The 22,930-nt window shown below is 40.6% G+C and overlaps 1 protein-coding gene across 5 annotated transcripts in view; it reads right to left on the reverse strand.

Annotated features, from left to right (window-relative positions):
- Nucleotides 1-22,930, reverse strand: part of AFF3 (AF4/FMR2 family member 3) — a 551,602-nt gene that overhangs the window by 421,531 nt on the left and 107,141 nt on the right. For 3 of the 5 annotated variants that reach the window (XM_040623576.1, XM_040623577.1, XM_040623575.1), the window contains exons 3-4: nucleotides 4,030-4,150; nucleotides 2,151-2,993 (exon numbers count right to left, since the gene is read on the reverse strand). In XM_040623576.1, coding sequence (XP_040479510.1) covers nucleotides 2,151-2,993; nucleotides 4,030-4,150 — 964 coding nt within the window. The remainder of the gene's footprint in view (nucleotides 1-2,150; nucleotides 2,994-4,029; nucleotides 4,151-22,930) is intronic. The other 2 variants (XM_040623579.1, XM_040623578.1) reach the window with 1 other exon arrangement.

Raw genomic sequence — 22,930 nt, forward strand, 5'->3', positions numbered from 1 at the left:
GGAAAGAGTCATTTTCTTCTTATACAAGACTGGAGTGCAACACACGAGTGCTGCAGAATTCGCATTACCATATTTTCCATAATATGCAGTTTTTTGCTAAAATAAGGACTGTATTATCTCCCCTACAAAAAAAGAAAAAAAAACCCACACATAAAAACAAAAACAAAAAAGCAGATCCACCAATTACAACTTTGTTCTGCAAACAACACTTCTTACGTCTTTTCTATCAACGCATGATTGGCCTCTTTAAAGTATTCAGTACAGAAGTTAGGAAGCGAGCAAGTGGACAGGCTCAATGTCATTACATGGGGGAAACGAAACACTTCCTGTGGAAAAGCTCTAATTTTTCTTGGTATGACTTTCTATCTCAGGCATTTCCCTCTTTCTGTGATTACCGAACCGTAGTACGATGTGTCATTCCCAATCTGGGGTCTTGGAAGGGCGTCCTGAAAGTATCCACGTTATTAATGACATACCCAAAAGCCTAATGAAGACTGTACAGTTATCTGCATAAGGTTGAACTGGCTATCACAAACTGGCTTTTAACCAGGGCTTTATCAACTCATTGGGTTACAAAGTAAATAAATAAATTACTACCTAATGAATTTGAAGTTTCTCTGGCACATAAAAATCATTTTAACAAGGAATCAGTTGGGATTAAAATTATAATGAATTCCTGGCGGTTACAGTCACCTCTGTTCAAGGATAAGCCATGTTTTATTTGCCAGGTCATTTGATGATGATAACACAAATCAAAGGACTTGATAATTTCAGTTTTATGAGGTGATATTAATACGTGTTTCCTACAAACTTTTCAAAACATAAATGCTTGCAGAAGTTATATGTTGCTACTATTAATTCCTAAGAATACTTTATGTGATCCATCATAAATGAATAATCAAAAGGAGTCAGTCGTGTACACATCACTTAATTTCCTCATTAGAACCTGTGTAAATATCTCGGAATTAAAAAAATGTATCTTCTCTAAGGGCAATATGTTGATCTCCCAATTGGAGCACAGTGCTTTCTGAGGTGAGAGTTCAGCTCAGAAATGATTAAGTCAGCCTTGTCAGACTCCCAACAAGAAACATCAAATCATTTGTGTTTTATTTGGTGATTAAATCAGATTAAGATACAAAGAATATGCTAGCCACAGAGTGATTCCTTCTTTACAACCGAATATGACAAAAAGAAAAAAAGAAACGGAATAGTTCCTAAGTCCAATGCTCTAGAATTCACATTCTATGTTAGTATACCACATCACAGCCAAACAAAAAAATGTGTATGCATACTTCTTCGTGTGCTCTTGACAAGTGTCATCAATTTGGAATATAGGATGAAATGTGCCTCTCTAAAACAAGACTTCATTTTCCATCCAGATTTACTGTTCAAGTAGACTAGACTCTTTCCTACCTCTGTGATTATGTGATTTGCTTTTTTGAGTTCTCATATTCCACACATGCATCTACACAGTTTGTAATGCAATAAATAAGTACTTCCGATTAAATTCAAGACACAAGCCTAAACTAAAAGATTTCACTCTCATCATATAACCTAAGATCATTTTCACAGGACAAGGAGAGTCCTTACTTGAGTAACATCAATTAACCTGGATTTTAAGTATCCTAATATGGATGGGACATCTGATACATTTGAATATTCACCATATTCAATACTGAGTCATTTAATAATTACTTTAAAAATCATTATGAGGTTTCCTTTATGTCCTGGAACATTTCAAAACTTACAAAAATGTTGAACTTCTGAACTCTCTTACATAAAAATTGACCTCTTTATATATGGCCCTAACAATACTTTTATTTCTAATATATAATATCCATGTTAACACTGGCTCTTTCACAAAAAAAAAAATCCCTTGAAGGAAACATGGAAGGAAACATTCCTTCCCGAATGAACAGAGACACATAACTGCATATGCTGGAACTTAAAGAAAGATGGTGCTAATCAATTTGAGATTTTAAGAAATCATTAGTTATGTGTACATTCTCCTTTAGCGATTGCTACAAATCCTACCACACGAAGTCATTCACATACCGAAAATTAAGAAACATGGGCACTGAATTTATAACTGTCAAGTCGTCACTGAGAACTACTCAGATGTACGTAGGTGCCATTGAGAAAAGACTCACCTCTCCTTGTTTGGGGATGCTGAACTTGGAAAGCTTGGCCTTGGCTCTGGCGGACTCCGGCTTAGTGGCCGGGACTCCCCTGTAGGACGTGCAGTGCACACTGGTTTCTGTGGACGACTTAAGCTTTGGAGACTCATCAGGAGCCTGATCTTGGCCGTCCATCGGCCGCACGTATGCAGTTGGTTTCTGCTGGACCAGGCTGGGTTTTGAAGCCAGGGACGGAGGAAAGTTCTGAACACAGTGTCCACTGCTGCTGTGCTTGGCTGCCATAGCAGGGGGCCTTTCCTGGGTCTGAAGACCCACCTCTACATTGCACACTTGTTTGGCTCGTGGCTGCTGTCTGCCCACACCATCTCCAAGCAAGGTCCTGAGAGAGCCTTGTTGTGCTGAGTTGGAAGAAGAAGAAGAAGAAGAGGAAGAAGAAGAGGAAGATGAGGATGAGGGGCTCGACACAGACTGGTTAGGTTTTTTATTATGGTTCTTTGGGTTAGCAGATCTGTTCAAATCAAGCAACCTGTGTCCGTGCTTACTTGCTCTCTGTTGGCCATCTGATGGCGGGTGCCCAGCCTTCGGCCAGCCCATGCTGCCCCGCTTACTCTGCTGCACGGGGACAGCTGCTGGTGTGGAAGACGCAGTGCTACAGACAGATGGCGGCTGAGTCTGGGCTCTTGAATCCGCAACAAAATGTTCATCGATCTTGTTCACAGGAGCCTGAGGAACCCCGGGTTTGGGAACACCAACGAGATGACTCTGATTAGATCTATCAGTTAAAAAGTCTTTCATTTCATCATAATTGCCTAAAGTATTCTGGATCCGGTTGGAGAGCTCATCCCCCTTGTTCGTCTGGAAAAAGAAAAACACAACAAGCATCCTGTCATTAGAGATAAGAGAAACACAGGAGACAACGGAGAGTTGCGTTGATGGCTCACAGAGTCAGGGTTGTCACATTCAGCATGAGAGCTGGGAGATGAAATCAAAATCATCATCTCTGAAGTCCATCCACACTGCATCGTGTGAAGACCAGGAAGCCATTAAGAGCCTCAGATTACATCAAAAGGGAATCTATCCTCACTGGTGTGATGCAGCTACGGAAATCAGAGAATCTACCACCGTAGCTTCACAAAACCGTCAGGATTGAGGCTTTCCAGGATTGGGGTTTCTTTTCTTTTTTATAGTCCCTTTGGAAGCTTTTCTTGAAAATTCAAATTTGGCTCAAATTGTTCTGCTGCCAATTTCTAAGTATATAATTACTCTTGTCAGAAACCCAGAATGACAGGCAGAGGAAGTCAGCATACAGCTTAAAATGAACACAGGTCTCAATGTGCAAGAAGCCACCAGCCTAAACTACCCATGGTTCCGTGCCGACCTCAGATATTAGTGAAATCTCAGAAAGTCTTTCATTTTGGAAGACAGCTTACATCTCCAGCCTTTGGTGTAAGTGAGAAACAATCCAGCAGTTTTTTTCTCATTACCCTATCAGGTAGCCTGACCGTAGCATGACCTACGTGTGGCAAATATGTTACCCAACCTTTTTTCATTTCCTAATAACTCAGAAAACAAAAACAAAAATACTACAAGTGGCATTGACTTTGAAAATCAATGCAGAAATGAAGTCTATACTCTGGATAAAAATCACAGCAAGCAGCTCTCATTATTAAGGAAAAGTTACATTTTACTGAGGGAACAGGCAGTCAAGTCGTGTGAACTAGACACCAAGATTTGTGGGAGAAGACCTCATTCTGAGTGGCTGAGCTGTCTTCCTGGCCTAGCAGGCAGAAAAGCAGCTGAAGTGTGGTTGGTCAACTTTTCCAGGAGATGCTGCCATCACAGAGGGAGAGGTACAAGTGGCGGAGAAGATGAACAACTGAAAACCATCTACCTTGTAGGGTTCGCTGAAGAGGGAGTAACTTGAATTGAATGTGCCATCATCCTGCTGAGTTTCCTGATTTCTTCTTTCTCGTTCTTTCCTCCGTAACACATTTCTATCTGGTTCATAGACACTGCATCAGGAGAAAGAAAAAAGAACAACCACACAGAAAAAAAGTTAAAGGCAAAAGCCCAGTGGAACATTCACCTGAGTGCAGAAATCTGGCTCATGGATGAATGGAGGTGATAAGGAGAACAAGGATCAGATTAGAGCCAGTCTAATCAAGCTTGGGAATCTGATAATTACATTCTTCAGGAGCAAAAAAAAAAAAATCCTTAGGGCAAGTTCCAACCAGTACTAGACCTCTCTGCCTGATATGTAAGACAGGAAATATCTAAGCAACTTTAACAGGAGAAGACTGAAAGTAATCTTAAGGCAGACAGTAATTACAGCGATGTGTAAATAGAAATTATGAGCATATTTCCCCTTATGACATAGCCTCTGAGTGTTATATGGGAATGCTCCTGTTCTTGTCTTTCTTTCTTTCTTTCTTTTTTTTTTTTTTTTGCATGGCTGTTTCTGTAGTGATTCTTTCATTAACTAGCTCCCTAAAGAGCTGTTAAAACTCCATGCTGCAGTGGTTTTCACAGTTATGAGCCTTCTTCTGATCTCTGTTAATCAGTCAAGTCGTCAAACTACTACTGAATCAATTCTTCCTTCTGATATATTTGACACTATCACTCCTCCTAACTATGAAAAATGTGCCAGGAGGAAGGGGTGCAGGCAACGCAGGGAGAGAACGGAAATTGAATTATGGTGTGTCATCAAGGATCTCAGCCTTTTTGTTAAAGAAAATTAATATCTATTCTCCCAAAATACAATTATGAAGTGACCAGACACCAGATAACTGGGAGGACTAAGGGAGAAATAGTGTTCCTTCCCCCTAATAAGGAGAAAATAAAGGGGCTAATTCAACTAGTAATAAGGAAGTGACCCATTCACTGAAGGAAGGAAATACACTTGTTTTTTCAGCTCAGTAGGTAAAGAAATCTGGCCTCAGTGGAGAACTGACATGTCCCTCAGAATGAGCATTGTCTTCATCTCCTAGCAGAAGCATTTGGTTTAAGTGACCTTGTTTTGCTTCGAGCTCCCACTTGGTCTAATGCACAGGCGCCTGAGCTGGGAGCTAGGACAGCTGCCTACTGACTGTGGTTCTCCCAGAACCGGCGACATGATGATGGAAAAGCCACACAATCTCTCTGCACCCCAGTGTCTTCATTATAAAACAGGGATGCTTCATGGCGTTGTAAGGTTTAAACGTGAAGGTAATCTACAAAATGGCTTTGGAATGGCTTTAGGTGCCCAAACTCCAATGCACTGCTTTTAAATGTTGTTAATAATGAAAGGAGCTGTGGGTTCACAGAAACATACGAAAAGAGTGAGATTCTGTTTCATCTTGTTTTGTTTCAGGTAAATTGCTACCTTGAGTATATGAGAGAATACTGTGTCATGTAGCTGTAGAGGACACAAATAAAATGATCGTAAAATAAATACCGCTTATCCTCCTAGCTCTGCCCGGGTGGACAGAACATACTTTAAATTTGCTAAGGGGCAATGCTAAATACGCTTCCAGCCAGGCTGTGAGAACACCTAAGGCATTTCATTTAAATTTAAGATTAGGGAATGTTAAACTACCCAGAACATGTCACCTATTAGCATTTTAATTCATCTTTAGTACGTTACCCAAAGTTATTAGACTGGGGAATCCAACCAGTGACCTTCACATAAACGGAGGCTGCAGCCACAACATTACCAACTGAGAGGCCACAGCTCCGACATCGCCATCACTAAGAGTTCTCTGGGTGGCTACAGTGACAGCGACTGGCATAAAGGAGGCATAAGATGAAAATGACACTCTTACTCACAGAACCAGGCTTCCAGTTCAAAGAAGAAGCTATGATTGTCCTGCCCTGCTTGTGGACATTTGCAATATGAAACCCCAGTTTTCATGAACATTCCATGGATTTCAAATGGAGACCGCTCTGACGACACACAACTCATGCTGTGGATGGGAATGAAGTGAGCTTTAACCAAGAAGTGAATTCGAGTTTTACTATGAACTTGCTCACTTTGGGACCAATACCAGCATCTGCAGCCAGAAAAAGAAGCTTGCATCGCATGCACTGCCCTTCTTCCCCGTTCCGGGCGTGCCGACACCCAGGAAGCACCTACTGTGCTCAACTCCACGCACAGAGACTTCCGCAAACATGCTCACCACCCGCGGGCAGGTCAAACCAACCACACACACAAGACTGGTGTGATGCATGAAGTGGCCTTATGTGACATGGAGCAGGCAGGTGGTCGTTTAGGATGATTTCAGGGCTTCTGAGAGGCCCCCATGCCCAAAATAATACCTCCTGCATCTGCTGGCTGACGACTGAAATTCCACAACTAGAGAGTCATTCCTCTGGTTTAAGATGTCTTCACCCCTGTAAGAAATGTAGACACCACAAGAAGGGGAAACACTTTAACCTGATCAGCCCTCAGTATCTCTGAACGTGCATGAGCTTGTCAGCATTTTTGCCGAAGGCCAGGGGAAAGGGCACAGGACATCAGGGTCCAAACAGGGTCCAAACAGGAGGTGTAACAAAAAAGGGAGGGACAATTAGAGTATAGCAATGAAAACAAATTGATAAACTCTACCTACTTTGCACCGTGGCTTAGATGTTTTGAGCATTAGGCTAAAAGCCATAATCAATTAGGCAGCTATCAGACTTGCTGCATTTTCAGGGTCAGGGAGTAAGAATCACTTCAAAATATGGGGAAGCTGGAGGTGAGAGGCAAGTTGCTCCTCTTTGACTAAACCTGCCCCCAATCCATTTAAAGTAACCAAGAGCACTCCAAGATGCACACCCCTGCTGGCTAAAGTTCTCTAATGAGGCTCTGCCTGCACACCCAGACTATGCCTTCTCAATCTAAGGAGATCGAACACCCTCAGGACCACCCACATGTAGCCTGCTAATAGAAATGCACTAGCCATCTTTAACGGGACTGGCGTGATGCTTGTGCCATGGAGTACCCTCCATGCCACCAGATGAAACAAGAACGACCAAAAATGACAATCATCCCCACCTTCTCCAGAAGAGAGCAAAGGAAACCCAAAGAGAGAGCCAATACTTCTTCAGTGCTTTCCCTTTGGCTTCTCTTCTCCTTCCTTGGAAGGCAGTCCTGTTCCTGCCTTCACTGAGCATTCAACTCTTCCTAATCGTGACCCACCTGACCCTTCTCCTTCACTAGAACCACGGCCCCCACCTGTCATGTCAGGCCTTGGAAACTAAAGTGTCACCTGCCTAAAGCAAATGTCATTGTAGAGAAAGTCTGGACTTGCCACCCGCCATCTTTTTCTAAGTGTCTGAACTCTTATCTTTCCTACCAATACTAAATGTTTTAACTCATAAAGACAGTATCTTCTCGACAGTGAGTCTACCATTCCCCTAATTACCAGTGAAACCTGTGTAGGTACTTACAATTCCGGAGAGTGCCTTTCTCTTGATCTCTCACCATCAAAACTCAGTCCTCTTTCCTCCTATGCCATTCAAGCAATGTAAAGACCAAGCCATTTGTTTTAGAAGAAAAGGAACCTTTCCCCTGACATGCTGAAAGTCAGGTCAGCTTCCCTGGGGATGGTTGGCTAAAGTTGTAGAGAATTCTGATTCCTGGCATGCCAATATATACGTTAAACTCAGTAAGAGCCTTGTGTTATGAGCTGTGTTATTTTTGTTGTTGTTACTAGCAGATGGTAAAATCTCTATCATCTGTAAAGTTATTCCTTATTTCCATGAAAATTATAAGAATCACGCTCCTCAAATGTATGTCACCAAATGTATTTATTTATTTTGTATGAAAGTGGAGGCAGCCAACTGCTACAATATTATTTATTATTTATTGCAGATGCATAACATTCCCAGGAAATGAACCTTTTTAATCAACTCCCTTTAAAAGACTTATTTATTTTTAGAATTTAAAAAAAAACAGCCAATGAAAAATGTAGTAGAAACATTTCTGATCATTTCCCTTTATTTTCTTTTAATCTATAAAATGAGCTAAGTGTAGGGTTCAGGCCAAAGCCAATTACGCTGATTAGGTAGGAATAGATTTCCAAACATGAAATTATCACCATTTCCAAAATTAATGTATTCTTGATCATATGGTAACAGTATGAAACTAAATAACAGTAATACCTTTGAGCCTGATGGCTTCTCCCTTCTACTGAGCTCAAAACATTTCACATGTTTGTCCCTTAATTATGCTTACAATGTCCCTTGGAGAAAGACAAGGGTGGATATCACCGCTGGGCTAACTTTTTTTAATATCAAGGAACTTAGGATAAGAGTTTGATCATCAAAACAACGTCATAAAGAAGCCATCATGTACAACAGACAGCAATGTCAATCCAAGGAAGAGGAGTGACCCAGGAGCGAGAGGTGGGCACACTTCCTAAACCCTGATGTCTACAAGCCCACACTATCAATAAACGGTGAATGTGAACCTCACAAAAACAAAACAGGACAAATGAGACATGGGGAAGCTACTTTGCATTCAGAGAGAAAAGGAGAATTCTGGAATAAAGGCTGGGTTGTTAAAATTGTTTACAGTCCTCAAAAAACAAAAGACAAAAATCAATTTCTTTCCACAGTCCACAAGATAAAAGGATATCCTTGTAATACAGAAGAGTGGACTAGAGCACAGATGAGTGAATTTAAAAATTACCGACTCTGAAGTAATAAGCCAGCGAGGGCTGCTAGTATCACCATTTTCATGAAATCCTATCCATCCCTCAGCCTGCTCTCATCTCTGCCCAAGCATACCTACTGGGGGGACAGGGGCTGGAGCTGGTGGAGCCGCCCGCTCAGCGGAGCCCAGGTTTGACCCAGAAGGCCTGGCTGCCCAGGAGGGGCTGCTTTCCATTCTCCGGCGCTCGTCCATATGCAGCCTGTTTACATCTGAACATTCACTGCAAACAAACTGCATTTCCCATGGAGGAGGCTTTCAGCCAAAGGTATATATAGCTAATTGCACCCCTTGACTAGAATTGTCAAAGTGTTTTCTTCTTTAAAACACACACACACACACACACACACACACACACATACACACACACACACATACACATATTATCCTACCTAGTGGCATGTGTCCAGAGTCGAGGTCTGGAAAACAAGTAAATTCAAGGAGAAGAGAGAGAACCACCTCTCACTGATCTTTTGAAGAAAGTTACCACGTTCTCCATGGTTAAAAACTACCCTCCTCTTCATATAGCAGAAATACAATTCACTTCAGTTCAAAAGCATTTCCTGAAAGCCATGGTGTTAGATGCAGTGGAGACAACGAGGGCTGCAACGGGCCTTTCCTGCTGCTGAGAAGCTATGGTTCAGGAGACAGGAGGAGAAGAGGGAAGGGGCCCATTCTAAAAGAGCATGTTGAGAGCATGTGGTCGGGGCACTGTAGAAGGGAGCACAGGGAATCCGGAGCGCTTCCTGAAAAAGACTGCCTTTGGGCTGGGTCTTGAGGAAAGGGCAGGTAGAGGACAGTGAAGGGAAGAAGGGCTCAAAAGTACAAGATACACAAATTACTATTAAGTGGTCTTTGAGAGTATTTGCCCTCCCCACACCACCCCAGTTCTTCAACCAGCTGGAATTCCACATTTAAAGTTTCATTTGTTTGTTTGGCTCCACTGCTACCTTGTCATTGTTTCCTTACCCTAAATAAGTTGATCCGATCCCTTCCTGGAGCAGGTTTGGTTTGGAGGAAATAAATGAAGGGTGGATGCAGGGAAGAGCAAAAGACACCCTGTCCCTTTCTTTACAGTTTGCATCAGGACAGGCCTTAAACACCTTGACCACAGAAAAGACAATCTTTTCAGACACTCACAGTCCTTGGACAAAGTGCTAACCTGCCGCTGGAGTGTGCACTGGCAGCCACAGGGGAGACCAGGAAAGAGAAAAGGCACTTAGTAGAGAGATGTTTCACAGAAACTCTCCTGTTCTTTGCAGCAGCAACGTCAACAACTGTGTATAATTAAAGAAACTTAATCAAACACTGCAAAATTATAACAATTGCTTTAAACTTAATGAGTCAAACTAATTATCATCTCTTGTTATTTATAAAGCAAATGATAAAAGATCAGTAATCTCTTCTTCAGTCAGAGAAAAGCAAGACTGCTGAAGTATACTTGCAAATTACTTTCTTAATCTACATACAGAGCTGGGAGACTGAAAGACAGGAAGGTGGTCAGAGAGTGAGCAGGTCAGAGAAGCAAGTCAGACAGACACAAGGTGGGTTGGAATCACAGCTTGGTAAAGAGGCAAGGATCCTCTAACCAGAGTCCTTCAAGGCCCTGAACTGTTGTGGCCATGGTGCTGGTGCTGGTACTGGGGGTGAGGGGTGGGGGGTGGGGAGGCTGATGAGGAGGAGGGAGGTGGGGGTGGGGGTGATGGAGGTAATGGTGGTGATAATGGGGGTAGGGTCGGTGATGAGGGGGTAATGGGGGTGGTGGCAGTAAGTGGGAGGGGGTGGGATGTTGAGGGCTTGGTAATGATGGTCATGGGGGTGGTGGTCATGGGAGTGATGGGAGTGATGGTGGGGGGGGTGGGAAGGGGTGGGGTGGTGGGGTGGTGGTGTTGGTGATAACAGTGGTGAGGTTGCTAGTTAAAGATCTGCTGAGGAGTGAGGACTGGTCAACGGTGCATATAACAAACCCTTAAATCCTGAAGAACATCACTCTGCCCTGCTCACTTAGACTAGGCTTTTCTTGTAGAGTCAAGTAAACCCATTCCCACACCTCTTTATTCCATTTTCCCCAACAGCATTATACCACTGGCTTTGCCATCAGCTTTGTAAGTACGACCCAATATTATTTCTACCATAGGTACCTTGGAAAGGTCAGTCCAACCTTACTTGTTCGTCTCTGATCACAAAGGTGATGTCAATCTTAATTTAATCTTGAAACTCTCTTTGAGAGCATTCACAGATCTCTGCCTCAGGGCTGCCGATCTGTTCTACAAGAATGGGAAAAGAATTGGGGGTGGTTTGTGCCAGAATCATTTGTCCTGTACCACAGCTTTGGTGAAACTAGGAAACAGAGGGAGTCACAAAATAATGAACACCCACAGATAAATTTAGTCCGCAAATTTTCCAAAGAAAAATAGCTTTTTGGGACCATCTATAACATCTTCCCGAGCCCATCAGGTCCATATTAAATTTCGCTAATAACAACAACACTTTACTACTACATTCAGTCACTGCATGAAACACTTTACATACATTATTTCACTGAGTAGTTTTCAAAATCCCAAGAGATGTTATCCCCATCTACCAGTGAAGAAACAAGAGGCTCTGAGGTTAACTAACTTGTACAAGTCTTTTGGCTGGTAAGCGACAATGCTGGGGTCTGAAGCCAGGCAGTCTGGCACCAGGAACCGAATTCTTAGACTCTGCTCCACTGGCTCCCTGGGGAACCTGCTCCCTGACAGGCTTTGACAAATGGTATCTCCATCTTTTGCTAGTAAATGCCAGGCAGAAGGGTGTTAATTTTCAGATCATGACAATTTCAGTTCACTCTTCTAATATCTGTTAAGTCTCCTTGAGTGATAAGTGTAAACTCTAAGAATACCTCTAAAGCTTATAAAATATAACTGGGATAAGCAGTTCAAATGAGTCAGCACTACCAATTAACTAATACTCCAGTCCCAGAATTCTGTACAGTGAATTCCTTAAAAATTAGGGAATGCCGTAATTACACTAACAAAGACAAGATGCTTCTGCAGCATGGCGCTGGACATTCATCAGTTCTTTACTGATCACTTGGTGAGTCCTAACTCCATTTCTAACTCAGTGGAAATGATGACTGTTCCAACTCTCTCTTGTAAATACCCTCCAGTGAGTTTTTAGAGAGATGACAGATAAACGACAGCTTTGCATTTCCAAGGGTTAAACGCTTTTTCTGAGGGATCTTTCGTCTTGGTGCCCTGAGAACAAGTGTCAGGTTCTAATGGAATTGTTCCATTATAAATAAACCACCAGGCTGTATGACAAGCAGCTTTCAAAGAGGCTTTCCACATAGTATAAACAGAGAAGTTAATTTGAGTTTCTTAACAGGACCTTTTTCCTTTACAATATAAAAGTGCCTTGGGATGAAGCAATTACTCTGATTTACCATCTTCTCCTTGTTAGAATATAAAGATGCAACAGAGCTTCACAAAAGCAGTAGTAACTTAACCAAACGAGACCCACCTGTAAAGTCCCTACTATGCTATTTTAAAGAGCTCACTTGTAGCCAGCAGCAGCACAGAGCTGGCACCAATCCCCGTATCCATTATTAGAAGGATGCTTACCCTCAGGACTTTTCATGTTAGAGCCAGTAAAGTACTTTTCCTCCACCAAATGCTCAGTTAAATTTCATTCTGAGTTTACGGCAGCAGTTTCTAAACTTCAACGCCTAGGAATTTGAAAGCCATATACAAGGAGGAGTCGTATTTAATAGCATGCTTATGTTTTAACTATGCCCTTCCATACGTTCCCCGTGCAGCCACTCAGGGCCATGGATGTGATGCCTTACACCAGAGGGCAGAAGGGTGGCCGAGTCCTCTCATATAACTCCCCGATAGCAGTTGGGTCAGGCTTCTGGACACAGAAAGGCCTAAGACCCTGAACATCAGCCATTAAAGAATGGCTCCTATTCTCCCTGAATCCAACTGTTCAACTTCTTTTCCCCCCAGAACCACTAATGACATGCACTATCTGGTTGAAATAGGATTTCTGAAAAGGAGTTAAGAGTTAACTTGAGCCACTTCCATCTGTTGAACTGAATTAATTTACCTGTGAGGTACAGAACTAGCCCCAGGCTAGAATGAAAGCAAATAGAGCTAACTTTAAGGAAAGAGAGAATTAAAGGAATACGCTTGTCCTCAAATACCTTCTGTTGTCGAAGTAATCTGACAGACCAACCATTAGGGTCTTCCATGTAGAAACACAAATGGCAACTACTACAATAGACCTATTAATTTATCTGAGAGGGAAGAATGACCTATTTTAGTACAGGGCAATTTATCGGCTTAGCTAGAAGTCTTGGTGGGCAAAGGAAGGAGGAAAGAGCAAAATGCAATGTTAAATCCTCAGTGTCTGCATGAGAACACAGAACCATTAAGAGGGTGGAGCCTCTATGTCACCAGGAATGCAGGTCTGGGGTGTGAGACCTGGGCTCAGTTCCTCGGTCACAGGGAAACAGAAGCCAAAGGGCAGATGTTCCCTCAGCTTCCCATCCTCCAACCTTTCTCACCTCACCTGCCACCTCAGGTCTTACATCCTCCCCGCCCCCCCCACCCCCCACTTCCTCTTTTCTCCTCTCCAGGCTGACTCTCCTGCTTGGACTCTGAAGCCTATTGCCCCCAACCCCACCTTCCCACAGATGTCACTTTCTCCTACTTGGAGTCACCATCTTGGTCTCCACTGGGTTTTTCTTCATCCACTAATAAAGGCCCTCCTATCTTCTAAAAAAGAAAACGACAAGTCCCCCCTGACCCTCTATCCCCTTCTGGCTGTTGCTCTCCATCAGCCACTGTTTTCTGCAGAGCCATCCACACTTGCTGTCTCTCTCCAGTTCTTTCCTAAACCCGTGTGATCTGGCTCTGCTCTTCACAGCAAGGTCACAACTTCCCCACTAGGCAATCAATGGATATTTTTCACTCCCCAACCTCCCACACAGCTACCATTGCCTTTTGAGAAGCTTTCTTCCCTAGGCTCCATAGAAATCTATACTCGTGATTCGCCTCCTGCCTTTTGGGCTACTCCTGAGTGTGCTCTGCATGTTTCTACTCCTACGCCACTCCTTTAGAATTCTTTGCCACTCAGGGTTCTGGGCAAGACCTTGTGTCTAGGCCTGGTCTCTTCTCATGTGACAGTCTTCCTGGTGATGTCGTTCATTCCTTGTCTTGGGTGCCATCTTTATATTAGTGATAGGCAAGGCTCCAAGATTTACCCAAATCTCTTTTCTTGGCTCCAGATCCAATTATGAAACTATCCACCTGATCTTCTCAAGTCGTGTTTCCCACAATACACAGAGCCCAGCAAGTCTACACATAGCTTATCACCACTCTCTGACATAAGCTTCTGCCTCCCCTCTGTTGCCGATGACGGTGGATGGCACCACCACCCACACAGTTGCCTGGGTCAGAAACAAGAGCATCCGGTCATCCCCAGTCCTGTTAGTATCACTCAAATTTGTCTGTCTCCTTCTCCACTGCTACCTCTTCAGTCCAGCCCACCAGTGACTCTCTCCGAGTCCTTCAGAGGGCCCCCAAAGGGCCTCCCAGTTGTTCTTCCTGCCATTTGCTTTTCCACAGTGAAGTGGTGTTTCTTAAAATAGCAGTTTGATCATGTCACTGTAACGCTCCACTCTCCCTTGGACAGAATCCAAATTGGCACCCATGACCCTGCAGGGCCTGGTCCCTGCTTATCTTTCCAATGTCAGCTCAAATCTCCCCCAATCTCTACACTATGGCCTCTCTTTGAGCCCAGGGGTACGCTCTCCACCTGCCTACCTCCTCCTGATCCTGAAGGTCTCAATTTAGTGATGCTTTCCTCTCAAAAACATTCCCTGACACCCTCAACAGACCCAAGTCCTGACCTATGTCCTACATAGAACCTTATACTCTCTCTCCAATCACATTTCTTACATGAATTATCTGAATCCTCCATTAAATGGTTAGCTCCACAGAAGAGGACCTGTGTCCACTTTCTATAATACTGTATTCCCAGCACCTAGAACACTGGCTGGCACAGAGGGAGCACTGAAAACAATACTCCAAGTACTTTAAAAATGCATGGTAAATGATTTTTAAAATTTTTTCTCATTCCTTTTCAAGATTTAGCCTATACACATACCACAATTTGAACAAACAATAAAAATCCATTTAAAGCCTGGATCTTAAAATGTTCTTTGTGGAGTATAACAATGGGAATCACAGTAACACGGAGCAACTGTTTGGGTGCTGGAAAGTTTGTAAAGAAAGTTTTGTTATTTTACTATCCCTCTCAACAAACTGTTATGTAGCCCTTATTTATGAAAAACACAGAATTTTAATAAATGAACATGCAAATATAAAAATGAAACAAAATCTGTGTGCCATAAACATTCTTCTGTTCATTTTATAGATGAATGCCTGTCTTCAATGGAGAAATGAGGCTTAGAAAATTTAAATTAGTTGCCTAAACAGTAACTGTTAGAATTAAAATTCTAAGTTCCAAAGAAGTTCTGGATATTAAAAACAATTCAAGTGTTTAAAAGTGTATTTTTATTCAAAAAAATTTAATTGACACTATATACAAAATGCCAGCTAGATGTGAAAAAAATGCCCATTCTTGAGGACATTTCTCTAACCTACCATGGTTAGAAAGCTCTATAGTCGATTAAGCTTGAGTTAGAGGAAGATGTTAAAAATCGTGAATTATTTGAACTCTATAGTTCTATAATTCATTAGGTGCTAGTGACAGTAAAGATGATTAATTCTAAATATCCGTATAACACAGTGTCAGAAAACCAAGGGGTCTTCCTATGGCTGATGTATCATTCACAAGTTCCCAATTTTAATTAGACATGTAATCTATCATAAAAATATTTTATTAGATCCCTAGAACATTAGGAATATTATATATTATGGGGCTGCCTGCACACGATGATAATTATCACAGTTCTTTAAGAAATGCCATAAAGAGGACACTCATACATATTCTGTGAACATATTTGCTTCGTGTTATCTTAAAACACCCCTCCTTCCCTTCTCCTTTCCTTTCTTCCCCCACTCCTTACTCTGTCTTTTTTAATGTGTCCAATATATAACCATACACAACAGAGTATATCCAATGTCACAGGCAATACAGGCAGCAGCTCTGTGGCATTAAGATAAATTTATTGTGAAGAATATCTAGGTAGAAGGTTCTTCTTTCTCAAAATGCTGTGCCCAGAACAAGGTTGGGCAGTTAGAGGCACATTCTAGAGGGAGAGACAGGAAAAGAAACATTTGACTTCTCTCCTCATCTTTGATCTCCGGCAATTCAAAATCAATTAGCCTTCTGCTGAGTTAGCAGGATGATTCCATTCTGTGGGCTTCCATCTTGATTGCCCAGCTTTCGGAATGCCTAAGGGTCTCCCTCCACTAGATCGTAGTGTCCACACCTCTCAGAATTAGCTGAAGACAATACCTGGCTTACATTAGGCACTCAGTTACCATTTGTTGAATGAATGGATGGATGGCTGAATTGCCAAGATTCGTTTCACTCAACCCCTCCTTCCACTGAATAACCAGTAAGGATAAACAATACTGTGAGTAGATTTATCTGGTCTTCTCAGAACAGTAAAGCATATGCTCTGATAATATAAAGGCCCTTCAGATACATTCTGAAAGCAGCAGCCTCAAGGAGTTGATAATGCTAGGTTTTACCAAATAATTCCTTAAATGACTGGCATAAAGAGACATGGAAGTGTCATACTGTCCCTTTGGAATTAAAAGTCTACATGCATTAATAGAAGATACTGCAATCTCTCGATGGGAAACCTACCTGAAAATCACTGAACTTAAAGCTTTCTTGAATAAAAAGCTAATGATCCAGAGTCAACTTGGAATGATATAAAAGGGAAGACCTAGCAAAGCCTCCCACTGAACAAGAAGAACATTTCCTACCACTGGGCCTATAACTTCCAAGCACCCTCCACTACTTTCAAAGATGTTAATATTAGGCCAAGAATGAGGAGATCCAGATAAGGTCCAGCCATAGACAAGTCAGGAGCCACTGCATGCTTTCGCAGAGTTAATAAAACCAATCCATACACTGATCACGGGTTGTAAGAAGCAAACGAAGTCATGAACACAGAATTCTTTGAAAACGTTGAAGTGCTCTGCCGAGGTAAAATATTATTAATGACTGGACAGAGGTGATTAAAATACCCACCATGCAGAAAGAAATACCACTTCCTATCCATCCTAGGCTGTCATTAAGTAGTGACTTTGACCCAAGGACTTCATATTTAGTAACATACCATTCATATTTAGGATGTCACTACAGCATTATTTAAACTGCAAAACAAAAACAACCTTAAAATGAATTAAATACCATTCTTAGGAGACTGGTTAAAAAATTATGGTCTTTCAGACAATGGAAGACTATGTAGCCATTGGATGGAGGGGATCTTAAAGTACAGACATGGAAAAATATCCAAGACATACATATTAAGCGAAAAAAATAAGCTGTAGAAGAGCATAAATGATATAATCTCTTTTACATAAAATAACACGTGTGCTTTTACAGACATTTGAAAAATCTTAAAATACTTATCTCTGAAGTGAACGATGAAGTGGCAGGGGGTGGAAAGGAATTTAGATTCTTCTGTCTAGCTTGGATGCTTTACAAGCACATTACTTTTTTAATACAAAGCATATTTTTAAAATATTGACAGTGTTAAGTTTTAATTTGTTTCTCCCTTCTGAACTATCTATAAAAAGGCAAAACATAAAATCAAGGCAATGATTAGTAAATAGAGCACAGGTTTATATGCGACGCTCTACCAGGATCCTGGCTTTCCCTACCAGACCGGTCTCCATCCCCTCCCCCTTCTCTCCTCCTCCCCAAGGATGAACAGAACAGATCTCTCCACAAACCTAACCTGTAGACTTTAATCCAACCAAACTCCATGTTGCTCAAAGCCTTTCTGAGTGTGTCAGTAATGCCCCTGTACTTAAGCATGCCAAACAAACAAACAAAATCACCACATCCATCCTGTCAGCATCTAATTACATCTACACTGATATTACCTGGGTTTCAGACAAATAATCTGCATAATTCCCAGGAATAACTTAGAAGAGACCAGGTCGTATCACACCAGGTCTGGAAACGTCTCTTTATGAACTCAACTTGCCTACTTCTCCAGAGATATACAGAACCTCAATATGGCAAACCTGGGTACAGAGGCATCTGAGACCTTCAATTTATAGGAAGAAAACAATTTACCTCACAAAGGGTTTACTGAATTGCCAAAGCCCTTCAGGAACTCTGAGTTCTGCTCTCCCAGCTACAAATTGGTTAACTGTCCATTCTACTCCCTCATCAGCACCACCCTCCTTCTCACCTCTCCCCCCTTATACTTTCATCAGTACTCTCTTGAGTTTTTGTGTCAGACTGTCTCCTTGGCTCTCATCTAGTCTAATTTTGTTTGCTGTTTGAGCAATAGCATTTACTGTATTAATTATTTCTTTTCAAGTTAGTAAGTAATAATGTTGGAATTTTAGATAAAAATGAATTGTTCTTCAGATTATAATATGCGTTTCTTCTGTTTCAAATATTTGTATTTTAAAAAGTTGTCCAGGGGCGCCTGGGTGGCACAGCGGTTAAGCGTCTGCCTTCGGCTCAGGGCGTGATCCCGGCGTTATGGGCTCGAGCCCCACATCAGGCTCCTCCGCTATGAGCCTGCTTCTTCCTCTCCCACTCCCCCTGCTTGTGTTCCCTCTCTCGCTGGCTGTCTCTATCTCTGTCAAATAAATAAATAAAATCTTTAAAAAAAAAAATAAATAAAAAATAAATAAAAAGTGGTCCAGTATTAACATCTCATAAAACAAGAAAATTACCATTAATAAATGCAATATATCTCTTAATATTAGGCATATTATACATTCTTAAACATTAAAGGCTATGACTAATAGCATCTTCTTATACTATTCTTCTACTAGGAAAATATTGGTAATTCTGCAAATTCAATGTGCCATTTTCTGTCCATGTCAATTATTTTATCAGGCACATTAAATTCACAAGAGAAAGAATAATAAATATGAAACAACTGCATATCCTCACTAATAATTAAAGAAATGCAAAGCAAATCAAAGTGAAACCATTTTTACCTACCCAATTAGAAAAAAATTTCTACATAAATAATGAATCATGGAAAACTACATCAAAAACTAATGATGTACTATATGGTGACTAACATAAATAAATAAATAAATAAATAAATAAATAAATAAATAATAAGTGAGTTGGAAAATTAATATTCAATCCTGGTAAGTATTTGGTGACAGTGGTATCTCCTAAGTGGCTGGAGGGAGCCTAGATCAGAACCAAGTTCCTGAAAACAGTTCATTTTGTAATTCATGTTCTTTAAAAAGAATCTTTTACCTTGCTAATTCTCCTAGAAATCTGTTCAAAGGAAATTGTAAGAAATGCAGAGATTTATGCAGATGAAATTTCAACCGAGAACTGTATACAGGAGGGGAAAGTAGGAGCAACCTGATGTGCAATAATCAGAAAATAATTAAATCATTATTTACTGTAGCCATTAAAACTTATGTATTTCAATAATACCTAATGACACAGGAAATACTCGTAATGTTAAAGGGAAAAAGGATAAGAATTACATAAGCAAACGATCAAAGTTTGTTAAAATTATACAAAAGTATACATGTGTGTGCACACACACGCATATATACATGAGAAAAAAATGTAAAAGAATACCAAAATGTTAATGCTGGCTACTCCTGAGAAATAGAAGAAATAAAACTTTCTTTTTCCTTTGTTTTTATTTAGTATGTTTGATTCTTCACACACTTCGTACACATTAGGATGGAGGCTCTAAGACACAGACAATAACAAGTGTTGGCAAGGATGTGGAGACACTGGAGCCCTGTGCACACTGTCTGTGGGAATGTAAAATGGTGCAGCTGCGTTAGAAAACAGTATGGCAGGTCCTCAAAAAGCTAAAAATAGAATCACAATAGGACTTAACAATCCTACTTCTGGCATATGCCCAGAAGAATTAAAAGCAAGGTCTCAAAGAGCTATCTGTATGTCCACGGTCAGAGCAACGTTATTCATAACACCCAAGATGGGGAAGCAACCCAAATGACCAACGAATGGATAAATGAAATGTGGTCTACACATAAGACTGGATGTAGTCAGCCTTATAAGGAACTTCTGACACTTGACATATACTACAATCTTATTGGCTAAACCCTGTCCCTCCTGAATTCCTACATTGAAGCCCTAAGCCCTGCTACCTCAGACTGTGTCTACGTGGAGGCAGGGCCTCTAAAGAGGTGATTCAGTTACAATGAGTCATTAGGGTGGGTCTGAATTCAATCTGACTGGTGTCCTTCCAAGACAAGGAAATTTGGACTCACCAGGGAGACACCAGGGATTCCTTCGCACAAAGAAAAGACCATGTGAAGAGGCGGAAAGACAGAAGCCATCCGCAAGCTGAGGAGAGAGGTTTCAGAACAAACCAAACCTGCTGACACTTTGATCCTGGAATTCCAGCCTCGTGAGAAAATAAATTTCTGTTTAAGCCACCTGGTCTGTGGTATTTTGTTCTATAATCTTAGAAAATTAATACACACAACATGGATGGACTTTGAGGACATTATGCTAAGTGAATGAGCCAATCATAAAGAGACAAATACTGTATGATTCCACTTATATGAAGTACATAGAGCAGTCAAATTCAGAGACAGAAAGCAGAGGCTCCCAAAGGCTGTGGGAGGGACAAATGACGAACTGTTTAATGGACAGAGAGTTTCGGTTTTGCAAGATGAAAACAGTTCTGGAGATTTGCCACATTTAACGCTACTGAACTGTACACTTAAAAATGGTTAAAATAAAAAAATGGTTAAAATGGTAAATTTTATGTTGCATGAATTTTACTATAAGTTAAGACAAAAGAAAGTAGCAATCTGAGTTAAAAAATGATTTCACAATTATAAATATACATTTTTTAACATTTACAATAAACAAAATACTACTGATTTAATTCACATCACTCAACAGCAGAATAACAGTATTCTAGAAGTTCACCCCAATTTTGCTCCCATGCAGTCTTCTCCATCTCAATAAATAGCAACTCCATTCTTCCAATTGGCCAAAAAAAACTTGGAATCTTCTTCACATAATAAAGGGGAGGAAGATGGAAGGATCTATGCAATCCATGTGGTAATGGGTTAGAGCTGGAGACATCGGCCTGAACTTATGTTCAGCTTAATATATATATGCAGGTGGATACATATGTAAATATTTATTGATATGTGTTTACATACACAGGTTAGGACATACACGTATATGTCCTTGTTCTGTCAGCAGAGTGGGCCTAGAAACATCAACACCTCAGTGGCAATGAGCATGGCTAGCATTCAGATCTTGGTTTCCAAAACCATTCTCCAATAAAAGGAACCAGGGCTTCTTGAAGAAATGGCTGACTTTAGGACTGACAGAGAAAATACACAAGATAGGTCTGAACAAACTTGTAACACCAAGAAGCAAGACCACCACCACCAATGATGGGCTTATGTTAAAGAAATCTAGAAGCCAGCTGAAAAAATTTCCATTGGCCAAAGCTGGAGCAATTTGAACAAGAAAATAACTAAAATAGTATTGGAATATAACCCAAAGTAAAAAAGAAATACCCATGAGTACATACTAAATAAATAAATAAATAAATCCAAATATTTTATATGGATACTATACCTTTAGGGAGGAGAAATTCCACACTTCTTAAGAACTACAACTACATCCAACAACGTAAATAAATCTCATAAACACAATAGTGAGTGAAAGAAGCAATACAGAGAAGAATATCTACTATATAATTCCATTTGTATGATGTACAAAAACAAGTAACCATAAACTTTAGTATTAGAATTCAGGAATTCAGGATAATGGTTATCTCTGGGGAAAAAAGGGAAAGAATAATGATTGGGAAGATGCCCAGGAGAGATTTCTGAGATGCTGGAAATATTCTATTAAACTTGTTAATGATCTATGTTCTATTAATAATCTAATCAACTCAATAAATTAAACTTGACCACTACCTCATACTATGCCTGAAACCAATGTCGGTTCAGGGGGGAAAAAAACCTCCTGAAATTGATTTTGATGTGATGTAGTGATCAGTTTCATTTTTTTCCACATGGCAAGCCAAATGACTCAGTTCTATTAGTTGAAAAGACCATTATTTCCCCATTGCTATGCAGTGCCAACTTTTGCCATAAATCAGGTCTTCATATAGGTGTGGTTCTGTTCTTTGACTCCTTTTTCAATTCCATTTGTCTATTTGCCTATCCCTTTGCCAACACTATATGTCTTAATTACTATAGCTTTGTAATAAAGTCTTGATATCCAGCAGAGTAAGTCCTACGACCTTATTCTTTTTCAAGATTGTCTTGGTATTCTTGACCCTTTGTATTTGTCATACATATTTTGAAATCAGCTTGCCAATTCCACACACAATTGCTAGGAGCTCATTTAGGAACAGGTATGCATATCCTCACATATGTCATATCCACATCTCCTCCCTGGCCAAATATGGAAGCATAAAGATGTAGTTTTCCCTCACTTGGGTGCCTGAGTGGGGTCACTGTCACAAAAAGCCCTCACTCCCACTGACACATTACAAACATGTAGCATAAGCGAGAAACAGACCTACATTATAAAAAAAAAAAAAATGCTAAAAATTCTATGGCCTTGGGGTAAGAACAGGAGTTATAAGAAAAAGATCCAATATTAACTCTGGATTTATTTTAAATATCTGAGCTCCAACAAGCTTATTGCATATAGACTCATACACACAAATATGGGATACATGAATTGTTATTTCTGTATGAAACATCTGAGTTACTTGCAACTCTCTGAAATTAACTCAAACCATTTACCAGATGGTAAATTCTGGAAATAAATTTAAAATATACCAAAAAAATACTATCTGACTTTTATATGAAACACAGAGTACCTAATTATAACCTCATATTTTAATTTTGAGAAGAGGAAACAATACAGAATTTTTATTTCTAACATCAGCTTTGAATGATAATCAATTCTGATTTGA

This window comes from Ursus maritimus, unplaced genomic scaffold (assembly GCF_017311325.1).
Source record: "Ursus maritimus isolate PB19 unplaced genomic scaffold, ASM1731132v1 scaffold_6, whole genome shotgun sequence".
In the NCBI taxonomy this organism is placed as follows: Eukaryota; Metazoa; Chordata; class Mammalia; order Carnivora; family Ursidae; genus Ursus; species Ursus maritimus.